The sequence below is a fragment of the Sinohyriopsis cumingii genome, chromosome 1 (assembly GCF_028554795.1).
Source record: "Sinohyriopsis cumingii isolate HCF-2022 chromosome 1, ASM2855479v2, whole genome shotgun sequence".
Lineage (NCBI taxonomy): Eukaryota > Metazoa > Mollusca > Bivalvia > Unionida > Unionidae > Sinohyriopsis > Sinohyriopsis cumingii.
In genome coordinates this window covers 8,711,959-8,732,132 of record NC_142961.1, presented here as the reverse complement: position 1 = coordinate 8,732,132, position 20,174 = coordinate 8,711,959, and the positions used below count along the sequence as shown (strand labels likewise).

Below are 20,174 nucleotides of genomic sequence, written 5' to 3'. Positions count from 1 at the left end.
GACTTCAGTTTGGAAAACTCATTATTGAAATTAGCACCTAATACTTTTTGGTGTAGAACTGAAAACATGTTTCAAACACATGTAGATCGCAAATATGCCATGGATCATATGATTTACTCCACAAAGAATCTTTTATCAAGGGTATGTCTATACTGAAAATTATAGGTCTGATTATGAGCATTCAGAAATTTCAAGCTACTGAAGTTTTAACATGATGATTTTCTAGAGGGAGCTGAATTAGTACCTGGAGTACCTCAACACAATAGGGCCTGTATTATGCTTATTAGCAATAAACTTTGGAAAACATAAAAATGAGAACTGTCCAAAAACCAAAGGAAAGTAGACCCTATAAAATAAATGGAAACATGAAGTACAAGATGGAATATAAAAGATAAATGCTAACATTCTCTTTCTGTAAAAATGATAAGCATTATGCACCAACAAATGCGGATCTGTCGTTTGTGACTGGACTTGTCTTATAAGCAAGTATATATGATTAAAACATTTTATAAAAATTCCATTCCAATTATGATCACTATGTAAGATTGTTAGTATGCTTTCTACTAATAAAACTGAACAGCAATGCCTCAAATACATTTGAAATCTATGGCATGCAACTAAACTGTTAAAAGTTGTAATGACTCAATAATTTTGCATGTGTATTCATAGTTTGTTGCTTTCTACTTCCATCAGATCTGGCAAGGTTTCTGCCTTTATTAGTATCGCTAGGTAGCTTTTACTCAGTACTGTACAGCCTGGATTGTGCTGATATTCCATTGAATCCTATCTATCTATATATATATATATATATATATATATATATATATACACACACACACGCATGCATGCAAGCATGTCTGCACGCATGTGCATGCGCACACTTTCTGCATGTACAATCAAGAAAAGTGAACCAATCTTAATATGCAGAATGTTCATGCGACAGTGAAGAAAATGGTCTTGTTAGCACCTAGTTTTTATCATGAAAACACAATCGAGTAAAGTGCCTTGCCAAGGGGTACACCAAGGCACAGCACATAGTTTTTATCATGAAAACACAATCCATTAAAGTGCCTTGCCAAGGGGTTCACCAAAGCAACTGACCTGGCCTGGTGTGTGTTGTCTATTTTTAGTAGCAGTGGCTACATTTTATGGCAGAGACATATGAGTTGTACAAATCTTACAGCCAAGAAAAAGCTTAAAGAATTTTCTGTTGTTTGCAATAGTGACTATATCCGAAAGCTGATTGGCATCTTTTGAACACGTCAAAATATTCATGCCAGAATGCTCTTTAACAAGATGTGTCAAATTAATATTCAACAGTTTTAACGAAGTGATTTAAAGGTTCTTCAATTTTAGTGTGTGTGTGATTTGGAGTTTTAAATTAGCTTTAACAATTTTTGAGTCATATCACTAAGATGTCTGCAGTGTGAAAGTTTATAGTGATGTCTAGCACTGGAGCATCATGCCGCAGACATGTAGTATCATGTCCCACCCAGTCACATTATCCCGACACCATGCCGACCAGTCCTAGCACTAACCTCTTAAATCTGAGCGCCAAGCAAGGCAGCTGCATGCCTACCATTTTTACCAGTCTTTGGTATGACTTGTCTGGGATTAGAACCCATGACCTCCCACATCCAAAGCGTAAGCTCTAACCACCAGACCACAGGAGTGGTCATTCTTTTTAGTAATGGTGGCAATAATTTATGTTAAATTGGCATCATTTGAATAAGCATGAAAGGTTTTCATGCCAGGATGCTTTCCGCCAAGTTTGATCAAATTTTCTAAGCAGGTCTGGTGATGTTGTAGAAAGGTGTTACTATTTATAGTAACAGCAGCCATATTTGAAGGAACATCCTTTGTACAAAATATCAAGGTCTTTCAGTAAACAGTGTCAAATTTAATCAAATTATGTTTCGCAGGTTTTGATAAGATTTGCGAAAGAAGCTTTACTATTTTTAGTAACTTGGAGGCCCACCAAGCATTACTTGTACAAACCTGCAAGCCCCTGATGCCAGGGCAGTCTCTGTCATATTTGGTCAAAAGTGGTCCAGTAATTTTTGTGGAAGTTAATAAAGGCACCAGTTAACAGACAAAGCAATCTTATGCTCACTAGGCTTAATGACCAGGTCAACTATAAATGAGTAACTAGGTCAACCTATTCAGATGTGATCCAGACTTGAAATTAAGTGAGGGTGAATTGATATTTTGAGTTGAAAAGTTTCATTTTGTTGTACAAGTTATAACAACAATAAAATTCAAACAAAGAGAAACTATTTTTTGTAAACCTATCAGATATTTAAATACAAACGCTTCTTTACATCTAAAGACACAGAAGTTTCAACTGTACACTGAGGTTAGTACAGCTTGTAGGACAAAAAAGGAACATGCAAAACAAATGCCATTAAAACTTGTATTACCAAAGCCTTACATTAATCATGACTGTCCATAAAGTGCATGTCACTTAAAACTACTTTCCCTTAGTATTTCAAATACAGGTCATTATAATTGGGAACAATTAAATAATTAAGCTTTGCAAGCAATTTATGTTGCAAGATTGATCACTATGTAAATTAAACATCACTTTGGCCCTTAAGTTCTAAAGTACATTAATTAGAAAAGTGACGAAAAGAAGAAAAAAATTTCTATGGAAAATTTACAAGGCAAAGATAGTGAGATGGAGTTTTACCACAACCAGTTCAAAATTCAGTACAGTAAAACCAGTCTTGAAAGACTACTACTACCACTGCTATGAGATATCACTGCTATCTGAGACCATGTCTTGAGAAACTGCTCATCTGGAGACCTGAGTCTTAGTACACAATTATGTTATATAGACAAATGTGGAAACACAGTTACCTACTGTCTGCTGGGGTGCATGACTGCATACTTAGAACTTTGGCAAATACACTGAATGAGCAATGGACTAAAGCCATCATTGCTTGTGATGGTGCATACATGCCTGTGTTTTGGAATAACCTTACTAGTTATCTTAGATGCATGTTTGTTTATAGAATGTTATTTATTGGATTGGTGGTGTTTTGTGTAAAATGTATACAAGTGGATTAGTAGCCCTTTAATCTACATCACTAAATGTTTAAATGATAAGGTGAACTAGTTATACATCTCTAGATGAGAACATTTTATGGAATCAAGAGGCAACTCACTCACTGATAACATATCAGATAAAAGATGGTGACTGTTTATCATCCAGTTTCAGTTTATTATCATTCATTCAAGGATATGAATGCTATTTATGTCACTGACAAGCAGAAGTGTATCAGGAAGAGCAATGTCAATTTTTTTATGTCATTGACAAGCAGAAGTGTATCAGGAAGAGCAATGTCAATTTTTTTATGTCATTGACAAGCAGAAGTGTATCAGGAAGAGCAATGTCAATTTTTTTATGTCATAGACAAGCAGAAGTGTATCAGGAAGAGCAATGTCAATTTTTTTATGTCACTGACAAGCAGAAGTGTATCAGGAAGAGCAATGTCAATTTTTTTATGTCACTGACAAGCAGAAGTGTATCAGGAAGAGCGATGTCAATTTTTTTATGTCATTGACAAGCAGAAGTATATCAGGAAGAGCGATGTCAATTTTTTTATGTCACTGACAAGCAGAAGTGTAGCAGGAAGAGTGATGTCAATTTTTTTATAGCTATCCTCATGCTAATTAGGTAATATTACATCACTTTCTTAGTGAAAGTAATAGGTTAGATGTATGTCAAATGTTAAAACTTGAAATAGAAACAAAATCATGTAATGCTAAACACAATTTAACTGTCATATTTTCAAGATATATATGAATAAAAATATACATTTTGCACATTACAAGTTTGTAAGATGTCTGAGTAAAAGGAGTGTGGTGTTGACTACTGTGTACCAGTGAATTTACTGTTTGAAAAGGAAGCACCCAAAGTAGTGTACATGCAACACATGCTGCTGGGGATAATACAATCACTCCGATTACCTAAAGGTCAGTAGCTCTCTAGTATGTGAATGCACAATTATATTTCTAACCTTGATACATTCCCGAGAGTCAAAAAGAAAATACTGACAACATATCTTAATGATCATAATAAAGGCAACTAGAATACTATACAACTTATAAGATTTGATTATTCTGAAAGCACTAACTATGTGTGCAAGTCTTGCAAAACTTTTCCATATCACTGATGACTGATTGCCCATGGATAATGGCATCACACCCTGTTCTCAGACTTGAGTTTTTTATCCTCTCTATTGCTTTCAAAGTGTATTTATAATTTGCACTTCATGCTTGGATAGTTTCTTATTACTTTTGAAGGGTGGAATGATGAGATCCATACCGTACAGTGTGGTTAGGTCTGATATAAAAAGCTCCTCATCTGCTTCAACGGCAACATCTTCCTCATGCAGGTACATAATGCCACACAAGGTAGTAATTTGCGTATCTGCACCACATTTTTCAAATCATTCATATTTCTGGGACCAATGCAAACCTGTGCAAGTAAACCTTTTTTGCATCTCTCCACTAATTATTTTGCATCTATCCACTAATTACTGCGACTGGAACAAAAGCAACTGATTTTTAGTGTGTTGGCAATGTAATAGTCAAACAGATCAACTCTCACGCTTTATCATTATGTCATGAAATTTATACTTGCAGGAAGTTGGTTTCACAGGCTCCTCCAATGCAAAGAGCGCAGATAAATGATGTTTTCACATTTGTCTATAGGGTGATAAAATCTCTTTTGGGAGACCAAATATTTTGAGAGATCACTTTATGGTTGCAGATGGGATGGTCTCTCCAGATGGGTTTTACTGTTCAAGCAAAAAACTGTTCTTTTATCTTTGTTATAAATAATGGGGTCAAGCCATAAACTGCAACAGGAAACTTAATATTCTAATAAGCTGGTTTTCTCTACACCATTTTGTTTCTCATTCATCAATTTAGGAAAATCCAGAATTTTGAGGAACAAATACAGGCTTTAACTAACGTAACATTGTTGTAAGATGTAAAAAATATTTATATAAAAAAAAAAACCAACTGCCAACACCAGAACAAAATCTGGATGAACTTTTAAATTAATTTAACAGCTAAATATGGTCACATTATTAGGTAATCTTTTTCAGCCTGTAACAGATCAGAACTATTTGCATTATATATATATAATCAAACTCAGTTAAATGGACAAGACTAGTGTGCTGACCAGGCAAGGAAAAATTGCTGACAAGGCAGAGTAAAACAGCAAGCCAACTGTTCATGAATTTGATCACTGCATCCTTAAAAAAAAGATTAATTAATAGATATATTCCTAAAACCTATTAAAAATATTCAAAGACATTTGAATAATTCTTAATCACACAAGCACAAACAATCCAACATTTATTTTCCATGCTGTAAATAATTAAACTGTAGGGGGTTGGTGTGTGTGTGGGGGACTAGTTTTAATAATGTAATATTTACCTGTCCTATTGCTTTGTTTACCTTATCTGGGACTATAGACCCCACATCAGAGCTCATAATTAGAACAACACATTATATGGAATGTTCTAGAAATCAACAATAGATAGAACTCAGGCCCAGTCTGACTATTACATCAATAGTTAATGATAAATACTGTTCTGCTTTGATAAAGACCCAGTCTGACTACTACGTCAACAGCTTGTGCTGGATACTCTTAGTCTTTGCAACAGATCCAATCTGACTGCTACATCAACAGTTAATGATAGATACTTTTCCTCTTCGACACAGACAGTCTGACTAATACATCAACATTTTATGTTGAATACCCCTCCTCTCTGACACAGACCCAGTCTGACTACTATGTCAGTAAGTCTGACTACTATGTCAATAGCATATGTTGGATGCTCTTAGTCTTTCACCCAAACCAAGGCTACATTTGGGTCATCAAAGTGGTTTGGGAGGAATCTGGCAACTACATTTTAACATCAGTAATACATTATCTGTTATATTATTCAGCCTTGCTGAATTTGCCAGTTTGGAAAAGGGCGGGGGGGGGGGGGGGGTGATGGCCTACTAAAACTGACATCAAAAAAGAAAAAAAAAACACTTCAACCTTAGAGGAAGAAAAAGTTTAAAGGATAAGGTTCTCAAAGGAAGCTTTACCCTTGTTCATAAGTGGGTTTCAACAAAAATAATAACAGCATTCCATTAAACCTTTAGTGAGTGACATACTAGTCTTCGGAGCTTGAAACATTGGCACAATCAAAGAGATGACCCTTAAAGAACTTCAGCATGTTGAAGAGGCTGCCCTATAGACTAATAGCAGAAAGGGGCCATCCATTTAGTACATACACAAAAATCTGGCAAACATTGATTCCTCCCCCCTCCCTGTACACATGCATACCTTTATAACCACCCCCCACCTGAGTACATAACGCTTTACATCCCCCTAGAATTCTACAGAATGGCCTATATTTAATCCACGCAGAATTAATAATAACATGTTTAATAAAATAGTCAACCAACACTGGATGTCTGGCTGTATCAAAGAAATAAGCTGTGTAACTTTAAAAAGTTTATCTAGTGTCTGCTAAAATTCAGTTGAACAGGTTACGTAATAGAGAAAATATTATTGGGGTTTCCTGTGTGTACGTATATTATCAGCAGACCCTCCCATACGCAAGCACATGCATTTGGGTTAACCCACACCTCAACCCTCCTCGCGTATGTACTAAATGGACAGCCCCGAAAAAAAGATTCTTGGTCCTTGAATGGTGCTCAGAGAAGGACAGCTAGGATCAACATGTCTTCTACAGCACCAATCACAAACGATTCTCAACCTGGCATTGTAAACCTTCAACACAGACTGGTCACATGGCCTGGATGATGCAGTTGGTAACCTTACTCAAAAACTGTCATGACAGACAGACCGCTTGATATGAGCCAAGCATAAAGGTAGAGAATCTGTAAGCTGTTGTGGAGACAGGCCCTCTGCTGCAACAGCAGGTCAATCCTCTTAGGTAACGTCCTAACTGTCTACCAACAGGTCAAGTAGATTGCTGAACAATAATATGTTGGGGCCACAAATGGTCTCTCAGAATGACAAGGGATAAGCTCAGACTTATCTAGGTTAAGAATGAGTCCTAGCCAGTTCACTGTGGACCAGCCAGACTGATCCTGAAAGTGGGACTCTTTGAGACCATTGTGCATCAACCTATTGTCAAAAGTGGAGGACGGAATCCCCATAACTATCAGGTAGACGCCTGCAACTGCCATCACCTTGGTAAAAACTCCGAAAGCATAGGCTAAGCCAAACAGTTGAGCTCAAAAGCAGAAAACATCCTGGTTCAGGCAAAGCTAATGTGAAGGTATGAATCCTGAAGGTAAAACAAGACTGCCCAATCAATGGGCCTAATGGCATTCCCAAATGAGGTGATAGTCTCCATCCTGAATGGTTCCTCCAGAAGAAAGGTGTTTAGGGCAGAAAGATCAATGATAAGCTGAAACTTGTCATCTTTTTTGAACAGCGGAAAATTCCACTAATAGAGAGCTGGAGATGTGCCGTTTGCCACCCTCTCTATTGCACCCTTCTGCAGAAGGGTGTGCACATCTTCACTTCATAAATTCATTTTTGACTGGTGAAAAATATTGGGTGTCCCTGCAAGACAACGATATTCCATTATACGTAGCCAGTGGGCTACCAGAGCACCCATAAGGATCCTGGGAAGAAAGCAATGCATAGCAAGAGCAGGTTCCAAGTCCCTACAGTCACCCCCCCCCCCACTTACATGGGAAAATGGGGGGAGGGGGTCCAGAGTCTTTCTCCCTTGACCCCTTCAGCCACCTCCTTTAGCTAAGGGAATGAGACTTCCATGAGAGCCTCTGTCTCAAAATGATCAGTCCATATGGTTGTTGCTGTGATCTATTATGACCTGAAATGTGTCCAAAACAATGTTCCTGCAGTGGTTGTACAGCTATGCTCTGCCAAATAGTGCCTTGGATATTAACAAAGCATGTCTGCAAGTTTTCGCAAAGGAAAAGTCATCTCGCACTCAATGAGACAGATCCCATACACTTCTAGGTTTAAGGAGTGCATACTCAGAGTTCTGCAAGTCTTCAGGAGCTTTATATCTCTTTACTTTGTGAGAGGCAGATACCATTCCATAGGAATACCTTGATAGAATTCTGTGATGCTTCAGGCGCACTCCATCTCTACACTCCAGGAGACAGATCCCATATGCCGCTGGGATCAAGTAGTGACTGGTTCCATACTCTACTGGAATCAAAATGTTTTATTCTGAACCTGGCAAAACCTGAAACAAAACTGTACCAATGGGGTAGGACCCTTCTCTAGTTTAGAGGAAAATCCCATACACTCCTGGGGGTGAATAATACTGGTGGAAGAAAGGTGTTTCTTCTCCCTTAAATGTGTACCAACTCTTGGCCAGTCCCAAACAGCTTTGGGCTGTATACAACCTAACAGGCAATAGTGGCATGCAGGGTGAGAATCCAATGGGAGCCTTTTTGAGCCCACATTCCCCACCACCATTTTGTGACATTCCTCAAAAGAAAATGTACTACCCAAGCTAGTACCCTCTGAATGAAGCAAGAGGCTACTAAATAATCTAGAGAACTAATTTCACAATTAATCCAAGCCAAGACTGCAAGGATCATCACAATTAAAGCTGATAATTTTAATAACTCGCCAAAAATATACTAATTATTGTAAACGAAGGTAATTTTCTGAAGAGAAACTTCACATATTCACACTACAAGCACCTGAGGAAACGAGGAAGTGTATCCTGCATCAGCTGATGATGTGACAGTCAGACTGGTTCTGTATCTGTTTTAGATTTCTAGAATGTTACATCTAATGTGAGGTTGGATTTATGGATAAGGAAGAGCATGCTCTTTTCTTGGAAGAGGTAAGCAAGACAACAGTGATAGGTAATGTATTACTGCATTTAAAATGCACATAGTTCTAATAAGTATGAATACATCTTCTTTAAGTCACCAATGTATTACGATTTTCTGCAATTCCAACACATTATATTCATACTGCCTAAAAAAGTGAAGGCATATATTTAAAGTTATTATGGTCTCTCTTGTTTCCTTTTTCTACATCAGCTGTGGTGCCCAAAGGACCAAGTAGACAACATAGAAGTAATTTATGGAAAACTCCATGGTAAAGTAGCAACAAGATATCAAGATGGCCACTGTCATGGCCATACTGGATGCCTGCACAGTGGCATTTTCATTTAGGTCCAACTAGACATCATAGGAAGTTTTACAATAAAAATCCCATACTGACATGACTTCCTGTTGAGGAGGCGTAGTATTAACAAGACTTTCAAAATACTGGATGTTAGATAAACACCATTTTCAGACTAACTAGACATCATAAGAAGTCTTTTAATGAAAACTCCATGTTGATATGACCATCCATTTAATAGTGATAACATTTTCAAAATGTTCTAGCAGCTCTGAATGTGTGTAAAATTTCATGGCCATCCTTAAGTTGTTTAGGACGACTAGTGATAACAAACATGTGCTAATGAATGGATGGGTGATTAAGAATAAACCATCACATCTGTAGCCTTAATCATATCTATGGCCATATAAGTCTACAGACTATTTGTTTTATGCTGTAAAGTTAGTGTAGTTAATGGATGCTGTGAGCAAGATCACATGATGCTACTCAAAGGAACAATAAACATAACTGAATTAAACAGCACATACTACGAAAGTCGAATTTACCTACATAAGCGATTTAGCAGCGTTAAAGGAAACATACTTTGAAAATAGAAGCCCTTAAAGAATTTAAATATATGCTAGAAATGAATAATTAAGCACAAAACTCTAAATAAATTACTGTTATGTGCTGTTTTGAAGACTTTGCATGGTAACTATTTCAAACTCAAAACAAATAAATGACATCTAAAACTGAGGCTGTTTAGTAACTTGGAATGACAATGCGCAAAATAACCCAGGACTGCAGTGGACATTCATTTGGACAAACACAACCAGGCTAGGAGCATGCCAAAGAAATCTATCGCCAACCTCTTGAGCAGCCTGTTTTTCCATAAACTCCTTTATACCAGGCAATGCCCATTTCATACCTGGCTTACTCTTCTGAAATGAAATAATCCAGGTAAAACTTGGGTGTACCTCTGCATCAAAAATGAAAACCAATATGCTCAGTTGTATAAACACTGGGCAACTGATTGGCTTTGAAATTCGCATTAACTTTCAATACATCACCTTCAATCCAGGATTAAAACAAAAATAAAAAAGGGGGATACAAAAACCTGAAAAAATAATAATTTTGGATCACAGGAAAAAAACTGACAGATCTTACAAAATTTTAGGAAAACTAAGACAAGGAATATGGCAAGATTAGCATTAGCAAATGAGTACAAAATGACAGAAAAGTTGAGGTGAGCCATGTTGAATCAATGGCCAAAATACATATCACAGGCTGAGGAAAAAATTGAATGCACAAATCTTTTATCACATTCTGCAGTAAAAGTATTAAAAAAAATACACCTTCACCCAAACAAAAGTATTGTTTGCTAAAGCAAACAATTTTTGTCTATGCTCCTGATTGATTTTTATTGAAAGAGAAACAATTATGGGATATACTGAATCTATGGATTGCTAAAGCTTTAATGGCATGGCATACTATATTTTAACTGTTAGAGGCTGAAGCATCTATCCGTCATGTGAAGAAAAGTTTTTTAGGCAGCCTATGCATTTCATTTTGGGTTGAATACATATATATATAATAGAATATGTGTATAAAAAGACCAAGGCCTTGTGCTTGAACTACAAATGCTTGCATTTTTATAAACTGAAAAGCCTAATTTGTGTTTTTTTTTAAATATATGCAAGCAGAGGGCTATATTAATTGCAACCTTTTTGCCTCCTGCATCAACAGAAGAAGATCCTGGCTTTAATTCCACCTCAAGCTGTGACTTGTAGGCACCTTTGCCATGCTGTCTATCCATTCCATCCTTCTCTCTATCACCTTTATCTCTATCCTTATCTCCCTTGATTTTATCCTTATCTTTGTCCTTCTCAGGGGTCTTTTTGAACTTCCCAAAAAGTCCTCCTGTCTTTTTATCTTTTTCTTTGTCCTTGTCTGTTTCTTTGTCCTTATCCTTGTCTTCATCTTTGTGTTTGTCATTAATTTTGTCTTTGTCCTTGTCTTTATCCTTATCTGTTTTTTTGTCCTTATCCTTGTCCTTGTCATTAATTTTGTCCTTGTCTTTATCTTTGCTCTTGTCTTTTTCTTTGTTCTTTTGTTCTTCTGTTTCTTTTCCTTTGTCTCTATCCTAGTATTTGACAACATATTCCACTTCATTAGTCCTAAGTCAATCACATTTGGCACTAAGTACACCTCTTTAGAAAATGTCAAAATTTCAAGTTACACTTGGTAAACACATTTCCATTCAATTAAAAGATTTATCCAATCATATTTAATCTTCATATATTAACTGTATTTCTTGTTGTGAAAATTACAATTCAGTTTTATAATGGTTAGAATAAATGACTTACAATTTTCCATGAATTTAGATCAACATTTCAAAATTTATATCTGGTAAAAAATTATGTAAGGTGTCAATTTTATTAATGTTATTATATCAGTAGCACTTTCAAATTGAATGTCTAGAGCTATTAATCTTTAAAACACTAACAGTGTTGTGCCTGGGTTGAGCTGTCAGGAGGACATTTTCAATGCCTTTGTCCCCCTATTATGATCAAGATATAATGTAATACTGGGGGGAGGGGGACATTGACACTTTGAGGTTAGCAAAATGTCCTAAAGGTTTACTCAATGTGGAGAAAATGTCCCAAAAGCTCACTCAAGGTGCAACACTTACTACAATGTACACAAATAAAACTACGTTCTAGAGTAAATATTTTCTTTTGCCAAAGAGACTGTCAATTCATCTATTAGAAGTTGGCTCTTATGTCAAAGCGTATAAACCTGCCCGGTATACAGCTTATGCAATCAAGCCAAGGTTTGGCAAAATGATCTATTGGTTGTGGTTTTCATGAGTTGTTGTAAATATTGCACATGCAATATTTGAAAATTATCAATCCATTACTTAAAAGATGATGTATCATATATTTTCAAAATAAATAAGCTTCCTTTGTTGTGCATCATAAATCGTCCTATTTGCAGACACTCATGGTTTGGACAGCGAGTTGTCTACCCCATCCACCTACCCTTTTTTTCTGTCCTGGTACTAAACAATGGTAAATTTTTAATATCTGCTTCATCCTGAATGGAATTATCTGAGCGAAACTCCAAGTACTAATCCCAAAAATGCACTTGAAATAATCATGTTCAAAAGGTAATTTCAAATATGTACCTTACCCATATAGGGTGTATAAAGGAGAGGCAACTCATGTAGTTATAACCACATGGGTCTGTGCACCTGATCTGAGCCATGAACAACAAGATAAATCTGACATTCTGATAAAAGATTTAGATGCCCCTATACAATGTAAATTAAAGAAAGGTTGCCACACCACCTTCTCAGCAGAGGTCGAGTCCTTGTCCCCTGGGGCCCGGAAGGCCAGGGTAAGCTGGGCCTGTACAAAAATGCAAAGCATAAAATATAAAAAGATGTACTTTCAGTTTGCAGTGATCGCCATCCCATAACATCTTCACAGAAACAATTCAAAGAAAAAATACAGTGTTTTATCACTTATAACACACCCAACTGAAAACATTGTAGACGACCTGCAAATCAAGGCATGTGCTGTTAGCTGTACTTCTGATTTCCAGCAAATGGTTTTGACCCCAATCTGCTGGCATATTTTGCAAAGATCAAGGTCTACACTATCTGTAGTTGCCTATAAATTGCAAAATTACAGATAAATGTGGTCTCAGTATCTTCTAAATATGGCTTACTTCATCTCACAATCAACACAATCAATATGAGAAAGCAAAAAAAACCCAACACAAATACAGCACCAACTGAAGACAGAAAATAATCTAAAAAAATGTACTGGCAATACAATTTCAAGGATATATATTCTTCCTGCTGCTTGTCAATGTCTATCACAAACAAAAAATTAGGTTTTAAACTTCAACTGGTTTAATTCTGAACATGAAATCTTCTCCTAACACCCTTTTTTCCCTATGCTTCAAGTGCAATTATTCACAAGGAACCCTTAATTAATGTCACAATAATCTGATGGCTTATGAAGACTTGGTATGTCACAATATTTAAAGTCAAACTGAACAGTACAAAATGAAAAAGAAGTAGTGTTTACACCAAAAAAATAAAAAAATAAAAAATTGGAGAATTCCAAGACTAGATACGAATGACAAAAAAGTGGTGTACATTTTACTATATAAAATGTTGATATATAGATGGCATTGCAACATCATGAAAGTGACAAAATAAGGCAAATAAGCTATAAACATATTGTATGAATCAATGGCACTTTCCTACTATCTGATGCAAACAAAAGTACCATTCATGGTAGATTATTTGTCCATCATCTGTTTAGTAGCCATATGTGCAAGCGCTAGAATTGCATGGTTGACTTCAAATATTATTGATGAAAAAGTCTAAATAATGCCCCTTGGTCATGGTAAACAGTCATAGATTAAATTTACTGTGCAGAAATTATTATTTTCATACTGGACTTTACTTGGCCTTTGACAGGTAACCCTCAAATCAATAGGTTTCTTTCTTACCCTAAATGCAAGCCATCCTAAGTTTGATCATGGAACTTACTATAGAATGAAAATTACTGTGCAAAATACATTTTTCTATGGGTTGCGTTCATCCTGAACTTCGACCTTTTGAACCCAAAAATCAATAGGCCTCAAGAAACTTTAGTAGGCTTCTTCCATATTTCATGTGTAAGCCATCCATGAAATTCAGGTCAGGTAAAACTAAAAATTTTGTTTAAAAAGAAATATGGTTATCAGACATATGAATATACACATGAACAATATCACATCATTCTATGCTAAACCTGAAGATTAGCATTTCAAAATTAACTCCCCAAGCCTATAATAAAGTCAACATTTCATTTTCCAACACGATGAACTTCCCCAATGTATTATTCCAAAGTCTGTGGCTGGCCCTATTTGTTCATTGCTACTGTTTTAATAAGTACAATATACAGGAAGAAAAACTATATCCACTTGAAGAGTACAGGTAGCTGCAACAAAACTCTGAAAGGCTAAACTGATTAAAATCTGAAAAAATCAAAATAAAGCCCCAAAGAACATGGAACATTTGCCTATAAAACAGCAGAAATACAGTAATTCTAGAAACAGGACCTAAATGAACGCTATGTTTCATGTAATAATTAAAGATAAATCTAGACAATTATGTACAAAACTATACAGAAAAATAAAAGACCAATATAAATTCCCTTGTGAATCTGGTGAGAGGAACAAATAAGTAACACAGCAACAATAACTTACCATATATACTCACTTGTAAGTCAAAAACTTTTACAAAAATGTTAAGTTATAAATTTAAGTACCTGCTTTAAATGTAAGATACCAAAACAAAACTGAAATGTAGCTAAACTTGTTAAATAGTTCAGAAAGAGACTGATAACTATTATGTTTCTGAGAATCACAAATTAGTGTCCATACATCCTTTGCTTTTATAAAAGCAAGTCCAAAATCATGTAATGTCTCCTATGTACAGTTGCTTTTGGCATTATAAAACTTTCACATACACCTCTTTAAGTGTCATAATAGAAACATGGCAAAGCACAATTAGTAACGAGTTGCTGAGAAATAAATTTATACTTTCATTTGCATCTAGAAGGGGGCAGGTGTACACTTACAAGCAGGCTGACTTGTAAGCCAGTATATATGGTCTCTATGAGTCCAACAAAATGCATATACAAAGTCCATATCATGAACATACTTACATTTTCCAGTTCAGCTGAGCCTAGTTGACCTGCTTTACTTTGCTCAGTAGCAAGTTCATCTCCCTGAAGAAAAGACAAGACAATACATTCAAATCTTGCAGGTCAGGCTAAACTCCAAATTTCAGGTCATTTGACTTCTCCCTCCTAGTATATACTAAATTAAGCAATAAAGAGGATAAGAGGCAAGCTGGCAGTTAAATTTTGTAAGGGCAAATTAATTTTATCAACAAATGGTGTTGTACTTGGTCTGCAAGTTAAACAGTATAGAAATACACAAACTGATAATTACGCTATATGAAAATTTCAAATTTGAATCCTACAATCTTGTTCATAACTTAATTCATGGCATAAGCAGGTAACCTGTAACCTAAAAAAAATGCTCTACCAGCTGAACAATAATTCCAAGAGAAGTCAATTTCTACCTTACAACTGCCAAGTGTTGAAACCATCTGGCAGCCATATTGGATAAAAAATTGGTACCATTTTCATTTAAAACCAAGTATATATCAAAATAAGTCTACATGAGAAAAATCTATGTCAACATGACGATCCATTCTGGATTAGAAGTGAAAACAAGATTTTCAAAATGGACACTATGGTGGCTATACTGGAAGTCTGATTGGCACCATTTCCATTTCAGAACAACTAAACATCACAAGTCTTTCACTTAGGATCTTATGAACTCATTCATTAGGAGTTGTAGCAATAACGAGATTTTCCAAATGGCAGCTACATCGGATGTCCAAGAGCCACAACTCTCATTTAAGATAAATTAGACCATGAGATCAATGTGTCTGTAAGGTTTACTGGCAATTGTCAAGTAGTTTTGAATGAAAAGCAACAACAAAAACTTGCGCCAACTGACAATGGGCAAAAAGTCATCACATAAGCTTCTGTTTCATGACCAGTACAGCAAAAAATTAGGTGGATGTTTGTGACCAATACTTGACAAAGGCAAAACATCGTAATTCCAATTTGTTTGTTTTTTTATCTCTAAGCTTCTTTAACAATACAGTCTCTGGTTTGGGGAATGAAAAGGCCTAGGCTCACTGCTTGGAGTTCACATTTGTACAGTTGGTGGTAAAATCATGTAACTGCAGAACTGGAGGCACAAAAATCAACCAAATTATAACAAAAGTTCCTTTTTAAGACTATCTGTTTTAGATCTAAAATACCAAAGATTATAACTACAAACCACAATGACTCATTAATTTTAACTGTGTATGTGTGTGTACAGGACAGTCATTGGGATTATGTACTGATTTTAGCTAAGCATATCAAGTTTGCTTTCCTGGCATGCAGGGCCGGCATTACAATATAGGCAAACTAGGCAGCCACCTAGGGCGCTGATTTCAGGGGGCGTATTTTTTAAAAAAATTATTGTTTATAAATTCTGAAATTGATATTTTCCGGGGGGAGGGGGCGCCAGAATCTAACCTTGCCTAGGGTGCAAGATAGTCTGGCCGGGTCTGGCGCCGGCCCTGCTGGCATGCTGAAACAAATTTGATGGATGAGGCATCTATTTTGTTGGAATAGCTCCATAGTGTGATCCCTGATCTTGTTTATTCAGTCCTTTATAAACACTAAAAACCTGTTGTTTTTTTATATGAATTAAACAAGTTGAATTTAATATCTTTTAATAAATCACTCATTTATTCATCTGTTATGAAAGCTGTATCTGATTTATACAAGTTGGAACATAAAGACCTGATTTATACAAGTTGGAACATAAAGACCTGATATATACAAGTTGGAACATGAAGACCTGATTTATACAAGTTTGAACATGAAGACCTGATTTATACAAGTTGGAACATAAAGACCTGATTTATACAAGTTGGAACATAAAGACCTGATTTATACAAGTTGGAACATGAAGACCTGATTTATACAAGATGGAACATGAAGACCTGATTTATACAAGTTGGAACATGAAGACCTGATTTATACAAGCTGGAACATGAAGACCTGATTTACACAAGTTGGAACATAAAGACCTGATTTATACAAGTTGGAACATGAAGACCTGATTTATACAAGTTGGAACATAAAGACCTGATTTATACAAGTTGGAACATAAAAAACTGATTTATACAAGTTGGAACATAAAGACCTGATTTTTATACAAGTTGGAACATGAAGACCTGAAAGACCCAGCTCTACTACATATAGTTTTCCACATTCAGAAAATTGTTGGTAATTGTCAAGTTGTATCTTGCCAGTTTCAGAGCTGTCAGACACCTGTTTCCTGTTCTAATTCATCTGCTTCATCTTTTATGTTCAATCATGATAATCATATTGACTCATGTTCTCATTTGTACTTATTATCTATCTGACCATTTATTAAAAACAAAACCCTGGCATACTTTTTAACACTAGTAATCTACTTTCTTAACATTTTTCTCTAATGTTATTCTACCCTTCTTGTTTCCTTTCAAAAAGCCTGACTAATCTATTGTGGAAGCACCCTTTTCATTTCCCGATTTAAGTGCTATCCAGACATATAAACTATGTTTGACACTGATCTTTGGTTAAGCTATCATGCTTACAATAGTTTCCTTCATCAACCTCATAAACAAACAAGCACATATCTATCTCACATGGCTTACATAACTTCTAACTTTTATAATACCATGCTGGCTTATTTGGTACTGTAAGAACACAGCTTATGTAAACTATCTCCTAAACTTTATACCATGTCAATTTGACTATATCCTGACAAAATTCTCTCACAAGATAATGGCATAACTTTGCAAGACAATGGCAAACATTTTATACAAAGTTACTTGCTCACAATCAATCAACCAAGATGATGATATACATCCATTTACCAAATCTGATATGTAGATCTCCGTTATTATAGAACCTGTCGTCAACAATGGTAATTTAAGCTTATTTGTTAAGGTGGAATTTTTTAAAATCAGAATAGTCTTTGGAATGTAATAGGTGTTTAGCCAATCAGATGCAAGAACACTTTATTAACATGCATGCATCTCGCTCATTACTGAACCCATCCAAGGTCTTCATGAAGCAAAAATAATCTTGGTCCATTTTCTAACTAAAGAATATGTTTTCAATTTACTATATTTCAACTTTTAATGTTTTTAAAACTTAAAATTGTAAATTTTTATCTGCAAAATATAGCCAGCATCACGCTCACACGCTTGGAAACAATCTTGCTATGCCTAACCCACCCATTTAGCTAGCTAGCTATCTACATACCTAGTAAATCTACCGAGTTATCTACATACCTACCTTGACATGACATAAAAGATACAAAAAGAATTTTTTAAAAGTACTAATAAAAACCATATATAATTTTTTTTTAATATTTTTTTAAAAAAATCACTGTTCTTGAAATCTAATCAAGATTATATTATCATTTTATATCCTGTTACACCAGATTTTACCTGGTGAAAGTAACCAAGTTTGATTAAGCTTGGAGCACAGTACATGCATCAGTAATTATCTGGTGCTATGGCTATACATGAGAAACATGCAACATGCAGTTCACTCCTCCAATATCTACTAATTTCCATGCACAATACATAGCTCACCTGCTAAAGGTGACTATCACAATACATAGCTCACCTGCTAAAGGTAACTATCACAATATACAACTGTATAGTCATTACCATGGCAAGTTCACCAGAAAATAAACATTTATTCCAACTTCAAACCACACTGGTCAGAAAGGGCCTTCTCAGAGGCCTACAATGTATATATGTCTATCATGGACAAATTTCTATGATCAGAAACACATACTTAGCCAAAGTTATCAAAGTATAAAATGTAGGTCACAGTGTCCTCTGATTTTATGGGTGTAGTATTAACCAAGATGCATCCAGTTATCATGTTTCATGATTGAACATTAACAGCACCCACTACCAGGACTTTTAATGCAAAACAGCAACATAACTACTGATGCATGAAATATAGGTCAATGAAACCTTTTGAAAAAGGATGTAAAACTTGTCAATATGCACCCACTAAACTATTTTCAAGATTCTAGCAAAATCGAAGTTGCAGTGACCTTTCTTTGTGGTATGGGTGTAGTACTAACAGATAGCAACCATTCACTTGGATGTTCTAGAATGAACAGCCTGAGAAATAAACTTGAATCAAAATTAAAACCAGTCTGTGAAGCATAAAATTAAGAATAGTGACCAGTTTTTGTGACAAGTGTGTAGTACTACTCAAGGTCATTCCCTGACCAAACTTAACTGAGCTAAATGCAATTATTTTAAAACCCCAAAAATGTACAAATTATGTACTCGTTAGTATAAATTGGCACCCTCAGACACCTCTTCAGGTGCTATGAAACACACTCCAAAACAGATGCATAAGACCTAGCAGAATAATGCTTGAGATTCAATGAGGGTATACATATATGTGTATGCCTTAGTCAGCGCTGTCACAGTAGTACAACAGCTAAGACTTGCACACCTCTATATGTGAACTAAAAATAAAATAAAGATCAAAACTGTTACATGTTGAGTATATGTTCCAGTTTGTGCTCAAAATAGTTTTTGAGAATGGGAACACAGTCCAGTCAAAGTTGGTTAGTAAAGTAAGACTGACAGACATGGATGTCAAGGTGGGTAGGATGTTAGTACCACTTTATGCTGCCTGTCTTCTGTAGCATCAGCGGCATCTCCTTTTTTCCCTTTTTTTTTCTTTCTTTCCTCCTCTTCCTTCTTCTTCCTATCTGCCTCTTCCTTCTTCTTCTGTTCCTCAAGTTTTTTCCTTTCAGCCTCCTCATGCTTTCGTCTGTCCTCTTCCTCTTTCTTTTTCCGCTTTTCTTCTTCCTTCTCTCTTCTCTTTCTTTCCTTCTCCGTCTCCATTTTACCTGTTTTTCCAACCAAACCTCCTGCTGCCACATCAGCTGCATCACCCTGGTAACCAGGGGCATGTTCTGTTTTCTCCTGAACAACAAATTAGTGAAGTGACAATATTCTGCACACAATACTCCCTTATGAAGCAGATCACATTAAAACCTGTCTTTGCACAATATCCATACATTTTTAAACAAAATAAATTTCTTTTCAAAATTTCAAGTCTGTACATTTAAGTACAAAACTTTTTTGAGGAAACTGTCAGATTGTATTGGTTTGTTCCTTTAAATAAATAGATATTTTTGCTTTTTCTTTTCTACAGCACAGCAACAGTGTAATGGTTGCATTATGCGAAAGTATATAGACTAAAATGCTTTGCTCAAGACACCACAGTAGACAATTTGGGCTGATCTAACAGTAAGATTCGAACCTGTCTTCTATTGGTCACAGGTCCCATGCCAAAACACT

The 20,174-nt window shown here is 35.7% G+C and overlaps 1 protein-coding gene across 20 annotated transcripts in view; it reads right to left on the bottom strand.

The window, feature by feature from the left end:
- Positions 1–20,174, bottom strand: part of LOC149806390 (band 4.1-like protein 2) — a 324,157-nt gene that overhangs the window by 42,603 nt on the left and 261,380 nt on the right. For 12 of the 20 annotated variants that reach the window (XM_089952640.1, XM_089952704.1, XM_089952622.1 and 9 more), the window contains 5 exons: positions 19,488–19,796; positions 14,872–14,934; positions 12,493–12,552; positions 10,866–11,285; positions 10,012–10,083 (listed from right to left, as the gene is read on the bottom strand). In XM_089952640.1, coding sequence (XP_089808766.1) covers positions 10,012–10,083; positions 10,866–11,285; positions 12,493–12,552; positions 14,872–14,934; positions 19,488–19,796 — 924 coding nt within the window. The remainder of the gene's footprint in view (positions 1–10,011; positions 10,084–10,865; positions 11,286–12,492; positions 12,553–14,871; positions 14,935–19,487; positions 19,797–20,174) is intronic. The other 8 variants (XM_089952648.1, XM_089952745.1, XM_089952728.1 and 5 more) reach the window with 8 other exon arrangements.